Consider the following 11,098-nt stretch of genomic DNA (forward strand, 5'->3'; position numbering starts at 1 on the left):
AGCAATCAGTCTTTGTGTGCTTTATGGTGCAATTCATGAAGAGACGTTAACTTATCCTCGTCATCCTATTCAGTGATGGTCTCATCAGACTGAATGACTGGAAGAAGAAGAGGAGGAGGAGGAAAGATCGTTTTCCTTAACAGTTTCTTGTTATTAAAAAAAACCTGTTTTAATTCCTAATAATTTATATTCTGTACAAAGCATTCCCTCTGTGCAGGTCAGGCCTTCTGTGTATTCAAGATTTTTAAAATTTGAGGGCATGTAGTTGGATAGACCTCACTTCTCATTATCGATACCTAAAGTACAAGTATAAATCATCTGCTATATTTGTGTATGCAGGCTACAGATAACACATTCACAACAATTTACATGCATGGAAGCACACCACATTAACAACCTGGCTCCGTAAGATTAACTGGTAGTAAGTTTTTAATTTATTAAATACTGTAAAAGCACTTCTACACCAGCCCTGCCATGTCATGTATAGCACAGCGTTCAAGGCAGTGGACTGTACTTCTGATACTGTATAAAACATTTTGGGCAGCTGATAGCTTATACTGTATTGTCCTCTGTTAAAAATTTGCTGTTACATTTTTGAGAGCTAGATAATATGTTAATTTGTTGAAACCAAATATCCTCTGTGACTGTAGTTGTACTTTTCCTGCTGAACTCTCTGTAAAGGTCTGAGAAAGGAAAGTTGTGTGGACCTGTATTCATAACCCCTGTGAACCTATGGTCACAGGCTCAAAGCACCAGAAGGAAAAGTTCTAAGATATGCAGTAGGAAATAACAGCTTGAAGGGAAAGGTGTTTCAAATTCTTCAATTTTCCTTTACTGTTGTATCATTTTGAAAATCCTTTCAGCTGCTGATGTACTTAGAAATTAATTTTGTAATGAACTGTCCATTTTTAATCTTGCAGCCCTGCTTAGATAATAACATCAGATAACGTTTTGTAAATGTAGAGCATTTTGCCAAAACGTGTCTATGCACAAACATAGAGGTGCATCCTTCTCACACCTTTAATCAAATGAAGGTGGAGCTACAGGAGAGAAAACTTAGATCAGCACATGTGTTTTCCTGCCAGAGCAAACCCAAAGTCCTTCAATTGGAGCATTTAACACCAGTTGTCATAATTTGTGTGCGTGTTGTCTCCTTGTGCTAGCACAACGTTATTACTGTCCAATTCCTAGCTGCTTTGTCTCTCCATGGGTGGAGTGTTGCTCTCTGTCTGCTTGACTTTACCTTTCAGATGTGTGCAGAGGAGTTAGATTTTTCTAAGTGACTCCCTGAGGCATAAGGCACTACATACATAGTGCTGTATTTCTGATCACAGAAAAGTTGGATGGATTTGGGATTCATGGCCAGATGAAGCTGCCTCAGCACTTTTCAGTTTCTCTTGCTCCCTGCTCTGTGACTTGTGTTGTTTCCAGAGGCACGTAATTGATGCCATTGTGTAGTCACAGATGATGGTTTGAGGAACCCCTGTGAGGTTTTAGCTATTCTATAAAGACAGTCTCATCTCAAAGATGAAAGTGCTGTAATAGTGTGTCCCACAAGGGGGTGGCTTTTGTAAATTTTTTATTATAAAGAAATTAATTACTAATCACCCAGCTGAAAAAGAGAGTGAAGTTAAAGGCAATTGTGTTTTTCTTCCTCCTGCCTGAAGTCTCTTCTGTACTCAGTTGTGATTGACCTGCTCAAGGATTAGATGGGTGCAGAACTCCCTTCAACCAAGAAAAATAATATTATATCAACTGTGGATTTGGGAGGTGGAGCTGTAACCTTGACTGCTGTATAATGCTGGGTTTATCTGCAGTATGCAGAAGTAATGGGATCATTCGGTTGCTATTCCTCAAGGGGAGGGACCTTTGGTGTGCATGCATTTTGTAGCATGTTCCAGGATGTGGTTTACTTTGTCATACTATCAGTCTCCTGTGCTGCATATTTCAGTCAGCAGCCTCCATGATTCTCATTTAATGTTGTGAGAACATTGTGGTGTCAGTGTTGATAAGATAAGGTGGCTCAAAGCCTTGTCTGGAAGGGCCTGAGGTGGTTGCTAAATGTGGGACAGGATTTATAGGCAGCTGAGTACCACCTAGGTTTGGACTTATCACAAATATGGGAGACTACAGAATGCTAGAGCTTAGGGAGCTCAAACCTTAGAGCTCAATGCTGTTGCTCTGGGGAGTTTTTTGTTTTATTTTGTAGTTAGGGTTTTTTGTTTTGTTTTGTTTTTTAAGTGCAATTCCAGAGCAAACATAACCAAATTGTCCATTTGTCTAGGCTTCTTTCGTTGCTATGTCCTGACATGGGACAGCCATTGTATGATGAATGCAGGAGATACTTGTGCTGCTGCTATGCAAATATTTTAAGAATTAGCACATTTTACAGTCTTTTGGAAAAAGTTCTGTGCACATTCTGAATACCTATGTGATGTCAAAAGTTTTAAGAGGTGCTCCCTCAGTATTTATGCAATGCATTTCATTTTACAAGCAGATTTTTCCCCAGGGCATAATGCTGCGCTGCATTTGGAAGCAAAATACTGCACTGGCTGTTCTGTTGACTGGCAAGTGATGGGCAAGGCTCTGTGCTAACTTGTCTCTTGTTTCTTGCATCCTGTGTTTTCACTCCAAAACCTTACCTCTCAATGCTTTGTCAGGGCACAGACTCTGTGGCAACTTTTTCAGTTGCAATGTTTTTACAATGGAAGTGGGTTGGAATGTATGTGCTAATTTTTTAATCTGGGAGGGAAAAGCATTTATAAATTTTTGGAAGTTAAGAATATCTGTTAAATTGTATTATTCTTATAGAAGTTGTTTTAAATCTTTAAAATAACTTATTTTTAATAAATAATTTTTGATATCTCAGCAGTGGTACGAATGATGTCAGATACTTCTTTGTTTAAGCATTGCTCATTGAATTACATTAATTTTGCCAGTCATTTGAGGGAATTGTTATTGAAAAGTGGTCTGCTGGTGTGCTCTGGTGTGTTCTGCTGGAGGCTGGAGGAAGAGCATTTCTCTGTTTTAAGATAAACTGACTTATTGACTGTTTCTATAGATGTGGTTATTGTTGCACTTCTGGCTGCAAACAAGTAGGGTAGAAGGAAAAGGTCAAGAATTGTGTTTAACTTGCAACTCCTAAGCAAACTTTTACAGTGATAGGTAGATATAAACTTCAGCCCTATTGAGCATCAGATTTGGATCAAATCAAACAATAAAGTCTGAGCAAAGATGAATTTGTAGTAATTTTGGAAGCACACTAATCTTGGTGTTCACCATAAAATGATACCAGTATTTCTGCCTGTAAGGTTGCCTTAATTGCATGGACAGAAGTGCTGCTGGGTGAGTGTGTACTGACTTTATGTTGCGATTGTTTTCAATGTTGGGAGTCTTGGGAAGAATTTTCTTTTTTCAATCTTTAGGTAAAAATTATATACATATTGAGCAGGAATCAATATGAGGTATTGCAACCTGGGTCTTCCAGAACGTCATTGGATGAGCCAAATGGTCTTTATGCCTTTTAATTTGTGAATATTGGTATGCATGATTTCTGAAGTCCAAAACATGGCTTTGTTCAGGTGTTTTGTTGCCTGTACTTTTCACTTTTTTCAACTTCAGTTCATCTGTAAGTTTCTGTATTGCAAACATTTTTCTAGTTTTGCAGTTCTCAAACTGACCTTTTGGATGGTGAGATGGCATTAGCTGTGTACCAAAGATCATATTTGAATTCTCCGAATGAGTTGTAAAAATCCAAATGTAATATAGAAGTTGAGGTCCAGTTGTTCCATTTTCCTACAGTCTTGTGTCAGCATTTCCAAGCGTAGTCCAGCTAGCTGAGTTTGTTCCAGACTGAAATTAGCATCCTAGAATGGTCTGGGTTGGAAGAGACCTCCTAAGGTCATCTAGTTCAACCCCCTCTGCAGTAAGCAGGGGGATTCTCAACTATCTGTATGATTAGAATTAGGAGTTCTATATAATGATAATTAACTTGCTGAACCAGCTAGGAGCTAAATGAATTTTCTGGCCTATAACAGTAATTATAAGCATGCCCAGCTATTAAAGAACTTAAATTGCAGTTTCATTCATTGCTAATCTATGTTCTTAGGCATTACTCCATCAAAACATCGTGAACTTGACTAAAATAGAGCAGAAGTAGTTCTCTTAATGTGTGTGCTCCTGAATTGCAATTTAATCCCCAGATCTTTTGTAAGATGTATAAGTTGTTAGTGTTCGGGAAACTTTTCAGTGAAGATCACCTCACAAATTTTTAAATATGCCACCACATTGTGGAAAATATGTGGAAAATAGTAATAAAAGAAAATGTTAGGAGAAGACACTGGAAAAATTTGGTCTACTTTAAGGATGATTGATATTTAAACTTCTAAAATACATACATTTCTATATGTATTAGAAGTATATGTATATATCTGGAAAAGTTTTACCTTGACATGCTGTGTATGTGAGGTTCAGCAGCTGACCAAGGATTCTGCACTTATAACATCAGTGGCATTCTATAGCAAGGCACTGACCACTTGTGAAATAATTTTGAGGACTGGGAAAAGCTGAAGCTGGACTGTGTATTCATGGTAATTAACTTTCAGGAAAGAAGGTAATAGATTAAAATTTGGAAACAGACACAACAGCTGAATTAATTATCTTAATCTACTCAGGTATTCATGCAAGAGTAGTACTAACAAATTACAAACAGTAAGGTGAGACAATTCTCTTTGTAAAATACTTAAAATAGAGCAGCTCTGGATGGCTTTATACATATGTAATTTTCAAGCAACCTAAAAGTATCTCCTTGAGCCACAGATTTTCTGTTTTCATTTTGGAAAGAGGAGGAGTATCCTTCACTTCCCCTGTAGTCAGGACTTGGCTTTTTTTACTAGCTGGAGCTGAATGACCAGGAATTAATGAATGTACGAGTGCGCTATTGATGGGGCCTGGGTAGCCATTGCCAAGCCACTGCCTGTTTCTCCTGAGAAGTATCTGATTTAGTACCTTGTGCTGAAGCAGAAGTCACAGACTGTTAGGACAAAATAATGTCTCCTGTTCTGTTATCACTGCAAAGTTCTGTCCTTGACTCCAGAGGGATGAAAAGGTTCATGTGTCGAGCTCAGCTTCTGCAGTTTTGGTATTTGTGGGTTGTTTTGTGGGCGTTTGGTTGGTTGGGTTGGTTTTTTTGTTTGGGTTGGGTTTGGGGTTTTTTGTTTGTTTGTTTTTGTTTTGTTTTGTTTTTTCACTTCTCAGGACCTTCTTCTTCTGTTGTACCTAAAAAGTTATGCAGGGTGTTAACCTCAGTCACTATTAACAGTGTGAGCTTAGGCTTCATGAGTTTTCCGTGGATTTTTCCACCAGCCCTGCGACTGAGATAATTATGCATGGCAGTAGCTCTCCTCTGGGGCACAGGAGTTATGTTCAGTATCTTCTTAAAAAGATCTTTTTACAAGATTTAACACGAAACACTGATCCTGTGGTTCTGTGCAACAGGCTTGTGCAGTTTCTTGTACATTTTGGTTTTGTCTGCTGCTTCTGCTGGCATTAAAATATGTCAATTTGTTTCTGATAATATTAAGTCAAAACCAGAGAACTTAAAGGGGGAAGATAAAGTGGTCTTCACTTGAAAACACAGGGCCTGTTGGAATGTGAACAGCAGTCCAGAGCTCTTATGAGGTCACGGATGTCTTTTTTTCTGTTTTATTACAAAGTTTTCCTCTTTCTGAAGACTAAGATGATGTACAGTAATGACTTCTGGAAAGTGGCCCTTCTGCCATCAGCACTCTGTTGGAGGCACAGAAGCACTTTATAAAGGAGTGCAATGCTCCTGCTACACAAACAGGGCTGCTCCAGGCCCCCTCTATTTATTTGCTATTATAGGAGACAAAAACAACAAAAAAACCGAGTTCCCTCCTGAGCTGTCCCTCAAGCTAAATGTTAAATACAGTTTATTTCATGGTGTGCACATTGGTAGGGGAATGAAGGAGGAGGAAAATCAGATTTCAAGCAAAAGACATATTTACCAACTATTTTTTTTTATTTTAAAAAGTTAACTTCTCAGGAAAAGAACTCAACACTCAAAAAATAATGCTGTCTTCAGTCATCACTAACAAAAAATCTCCCTTAGCTTGGTTTCTCTGTGCAAGTGTTTTTGTTTTCTGAGACTCCTTAACAATACAGTAGAGCTTCTGCCTGGCTCTTTCTCTCCACTTCCTCATTTAAATCGCAGTAGAGTTTAACAGAATTGAAGTAAATTTCATTGATCTTTAATTTTGTGTATTTTCAGCTTTAAAATGGAAAGTTTAGAAAGAGAAGCATGAACTTTTTGAAGGAGTGTCCTTTGATCAAGAAGCACTAGAACTGTAATGCTGATGGGTTAAACAACTTTATGATTTAACATTTTGATGTGAAATTTCTGTTATGTTAATACTGACGGAGATGAGGGAGTTGCTAAAGTCTGCAGTGACCTGTACTTGAGCTTCTTATTTTCTGTTCTTAAAATGCCACAAAATTAGGAGTTTCATTGTATCAAGTGTTTACCTCCTACTACAGAGCTGAAACTCTATGCAGGTTGTGTTGAGTGTTAAAAGAAATATTATTAAATGATAAAAAATGTTGTATAAACAGTGGAAAATGAATGTAATCATTTAGTAAATGTCTTTGATGGATTATTTGTTTAACCATTCAGTAATGCTGGGAAAAATCATAGGTCTTATTTATGAGTGTACTTTGAGTAGCTCATTCATTTTAAACAGGCATATTTTACTGTTAGAAAAATCTACAAATCTGTGCTGCTCCGAGCACTTTGCTATAACTCAGATTAACCATTGTGCCTTTCCCAGAAATGTCATCAGATATCACACAGTTAATTCAGAAAAGCAAACCAGAATGTATTAAAAGAAGCACTTATTTATTATCGAGGAGCTAATCAGTTAATCTTGATTAGGCATATATACATCCAAGTGCTGGAAGCACAAATATTGGAAATAGGAAAGCGTAACTTGCTGATAAGCATCTAGGTCTGAACTGGACATTGGGTGAAGGCCCAGCTGTCCATGTTTGGTGATGAGATCAGGTATGGCCATGGAATGCCTTTGTCTTGCTTATCACAGCAGTTAGCTATTCCTGGCAAAAGATGGCTGTTTCCCAGCAGAAGACATCAAGTCTGAAAGGCTGTGAAGAATGTCTGGCCAACCCAAAAGCCCACTTAGTGATACAGCTGCAGTCCCACTCCCACACTTTACACAACAGCAAAGCGAGGTATCAGTATTAACCCTTTTGGAACCCAGTGTGCGGGTGAGAATTCCACAAACAAAAATCGGGGACACTATGACAGGTTTGTCTTCCTCACCCTCCCCAGCAGGAATACCCCTTTTGGTAAACTGTGTCCTGGCACTGCTACCCAGTGTGTTTTGTCCCACGTAATTATGTAATAACAATTGCAAAGCTGTAGAGCAATTTACAAGTCCCCATCACTGGCAATCTAAAGAATCTGTAGGTATGTTGCAAGTGTAAACAAACCCCATCCTTTATGCTGAAATGCAACCCCACTACAGCATCTGGTGCTGGAACTGTAACCTTCCCTAATTGCTATCACTATTAAGAGAAATCCAGCAGCTCCCAGCCCTTCTAATCTCTCAGAACTGGCTAGAAAGCAAGTGTCTTCATCTCTTACTAAATCTATCCCCACTTCACACAACACCAAGCTGGAAAGCAGAATTTGGTTTTGGAATGTGATGAATAATTTTATTCTGCTCTGGATCATGTAGCACCACGTTTTGAGGAACAAAAGGCAGCAATGAACAGTACAATCCCATCAGGGAAGTGTCAGCCTAAGGACACTTGCTCCGTTCACTGTAGTGTGCTGTGGTACCTGAAAATAAAATGCTGTTTGTAGCATTACTGAGCTTCATCTTGTTAGTGGTCTGATCAATATTTGAAGAGGAACTATTTATAAAAAAATATATCTTTTTACTCAGCATTTCTGGTCTTTGGGGATAAAACTGCTGAGATATTTACCTAAATGACAACATAAACATCTATTTTATTTTCTTGTTTTTCATTTTGTTACATGTCAAAACCAAAAGTACTCAAGAGAGTGTAACTAAATTCTGTCCTCCACACTCAGCATTTCATCTTTCAGAGTGAAAATGTAACTGTGGATGAAAACCATGAGACCATCACAGCAATCAGCAGGAAGAGTAATCCTCCATCTCTAGCAAGATGCACAATGCTGTACTTTCTTGGCTTTGGTCCACAGCCCTGAGATCTGAACCACTCAACCACTTCATTCAGGCTGTACTGCTGAGGCTCATACCCCAGCTCCTTTCTGGCCTTCTCCATACTAAAATAATGTGTGACACCTGTTTTGTAAACCTCTGTGCGAGTGAGAAGAGGCTGGAAATTATAAACATGGCCTACCAGCAAATGAACTACTTCAGTAAGGAATGCAAAAAAGTAGACAATGGAAAGAGGCAGGCGACAGGTTGGGAACTTGTAACCCAAACCTTCCACTAAAGGTCGGAAAAATTCAAAGTTATTTACAGGCCTGCCATCTGAAATAAAGTAGGCTTGGCCTGCAGCTATGTGGTTTTTGTTGGCTTTGAGGGCCTCAGAGGCAAGGATGTGAGCCTGAACTAGATTGTCTACATGTACAAATTCTACTAAACTGCCTGGATCTCCATATACAAATTTAAACAGGCCCCTTTCAATGTAGCTAACTATTCTTGGAAGATGTCTTTGTTCTCCAGGTCCATAGATGCCTGCTGGTCGGAGAGCACAAGTCCTTAATACACCTTTGCCATTTCCAAGCTCAGCACCGTTTGCCTCCAGCACCTTCATTTCAGCTACAGATTTGGTCCGGGAGTAGTGGTCTGGATGAAGGTGAAGAGGTAGGTAAGGCAGAGATTCATCCCCATTTTCTATAACCTGACCTCCAAATATCACGTTATATGTACTTGTGTAAACCAGACTCGACACTCCTATGCTCTTGCAGGCTTGGATGACATTTTCTGTTCCTTTCACATTAACATCTTCTATCAGTTTCCGGTTCAGCTGCTCCCTACCAGACATTCCATAGGAAGCGATATGGAATACGCAGATTACATCTCTAAAAGCCTCTTCCACTTCAGACAGGCAACAGACATCCCCTTGCATGAACTTTATTCCCTCTGGCACAGTTTGAAGTGGCTTCACAACATCAAAGAGAATCACATCAACTCCCTTTTGGTACATGGCACAACCTAAACTAAAACATGATAGAAAACGTATGTTAGTATACATAGCATAGTGATGCATGAAACATTTCACCTGGAGCTAAGAGAAGGTTGATTTTAATGCTGTTTTTTTTCTTTTCATTTCTGATGGGTCTTTTAAATATTTGGCCATCAATTATGGACAAGATTGGGCTGTGATACTTAGGTGCTAAACTAATTTCTTAGGCTCCACCAAAACTTTGGGCACACATGAAAAAAGGGAACAGACAGATAGAACTTCAGTAAAGGAAAATTCTGAACACAAATAACTGCTTTCTGCAGTTTTGGGGAAGAAAACAGCTATTTTTCTGCTTCTGTCCCCTGCAGACCAGCAATAGCAAACTGTTCATATGTAAACCTGTGGCCAAGTATTAGAAAAAATCCTCATGTACTGTTTTTATCTTACTGCTGTTGTGCCAGCCCGATTCTGTCAGGACAATTGGTTGTCTTTGTTGTTTGAATTTTATGAAGAAGAGGAATGAGTGAGATGCTTCAGAGGTGCATACTTTGCGGCATGCCTACATTTTACTCCACAAACACAGGTATTGACACTGTATAAATCCAGCATTCCTCTCCTCCATTCCTGTAACTCTTGTATTTCTGTAGTGCTTAAAGGAGGGAAAAACCAAGCAGAAGTCAGATGGGTGTCTTCTGAGATTTTTTTCCCCCATTTGAAATTTACTTTTTGTTCATGACCATAACTTCTCTCAACTATGCAAGTAGTTCTACATCTGAAGGTACTCCAGAAGGTAGTCTAGGGCTCAAAATAGGAGTTTTTTTCTTTACATGGTTTTTAGCCTGTAGAGCCATCTATAGTGAGGGGAAATGGATTTCACTGAAATATGTACCTTATTAACAACTCTAATCCTAAAATACCAATGTCCATAAAAATAAATATATTCCTGAGGGTAGAGAGCAGCTGTCCTATTTTATCTATACAGCTGAGCACCTGTGTTAACTGTTTGCAGGCCATGGCCTATTGTCAAAAGAAAGATCTGCATATAAGCATAGACTTGTGCTTGGGAGCAGGCTGCAAGATGATGATCTAAATCCCCATTACAAAGGTGACCAGACAGGTAAATGTCTGCAGCCAGGTGATGCTTGACATTTGGAAACATGTTAACATATTTACTTAACATTCAGAAACAGAAAAACATGTTTGTTTAAAGCTGAGCCCCAAGCTCAAACGGGATGAACTGGATCAGGTGTGTCTGTCCTAGTTTTCTCTTCTACAGATGGATTTTGTTGCCTCACTGGCAGCAACCTATTACATTTACTCTCATATGTAATAATTATTTAATGCACTAACCGGAAGCCAAAGTAACCACCTCCTCCAGTAATGAGGACTGTTTCCTTGGCAGTATTTTCTGGTCCCATCCTCTTTCCTTTGGCACTGTTTGGGGAAATTGACCTATAAGACACATTGTAAAAATGCATATTAAAATCAATGGGTTTTAATATTCAGTTATTTACATTCTGTTATTCACAGATCTATTCCGTATTTTAATTGAAGCTCTTCATTTCACCACCTGCTAGGCTAGGTACAACGGCATTCTGCCCCGGTATGCCTCAAAAACAAGAGAAAAGATGAGTGTTATTTAAAAAGTTGGAAAAGCCTTCCTTCCCCAGGCCTTGTTCTGTGGCTATTCTGTGGATATTCCGACTGCAGGCGGAGCACTACGAGCGGGATCGGGTCCCTCAGCACGGCTACCCTATCCGGGGCACGGCCGTGGGCCGCCGAGGCCGGCTCAGAAATGCCCCGCCGGCATGCGGGCAGGAAGGGGTCTGGCGGGGGAGCTGCTCGGCCGACGCTCCCGCCCTTACCTGCTCCGCCGGCCGCA

At 39.4% G+C, this 11,098-nt stretch overlaps 1 protein-coding gene across 1 annotated transcript; it reads right to left on the reverse strand.

Moving 5' to 3' along the window:
• Positions 1-8,142: 8,142 nt before the first annotated feature.
• Positions 8,143-10,649, reverse strand: SDR42E1 (short chain dehydrogenase/reductase family 42E, member 1). The gene is made up of 2 exons (XM_054389806.1): positions 10,567-10,649; positions 8,143-9,250 (listed from the first exon to the last, which is right to left on the reverse strand). Exons 1-2 carry the CDS (start codon positions 10,632-10,634, stop codon positions 8,143-8,145), a joined length of 1,176 nt encoding a protein of 391 aa, XP_054245781.1. The 5' UTR covers positions 10,635-10,649.
• Between the last annotated feature and the right edge of the window lie 449 nt (positions 10,650-11,098).

The sequence above is a fragment of the Indicator indicator genome, chromosome 19 (genome assembly GCF_027791375.1).
Source record: "Indicator indicator isolate 239-I01 chromosome 19, UM_Iind_1.1, whole genome shotgun sequence".
NCBI lineage: Eukaryota > Metazoa > Chordata > Aves > Piciformes > Indicatoridae > Indicator > Indicator indicator.

Bases quoted from the DNA above. Each gene is read 5' to 3' on its own strand.
- SDR42E1 (XM_054389806.1), bottom strand. From the start codon at position 10,634: ATGGGACCAGAAAATACTGCCAAGGAAACAGTCCTCATTACTGGAGGA. The intron at 9,251-10,566 runs GTTAGTGCATTA...ATCATGTTTTAG, and splicing joins GGTGGTTACTTTGGCTTCCG to TTTAGGTTGTGCCATGTACC.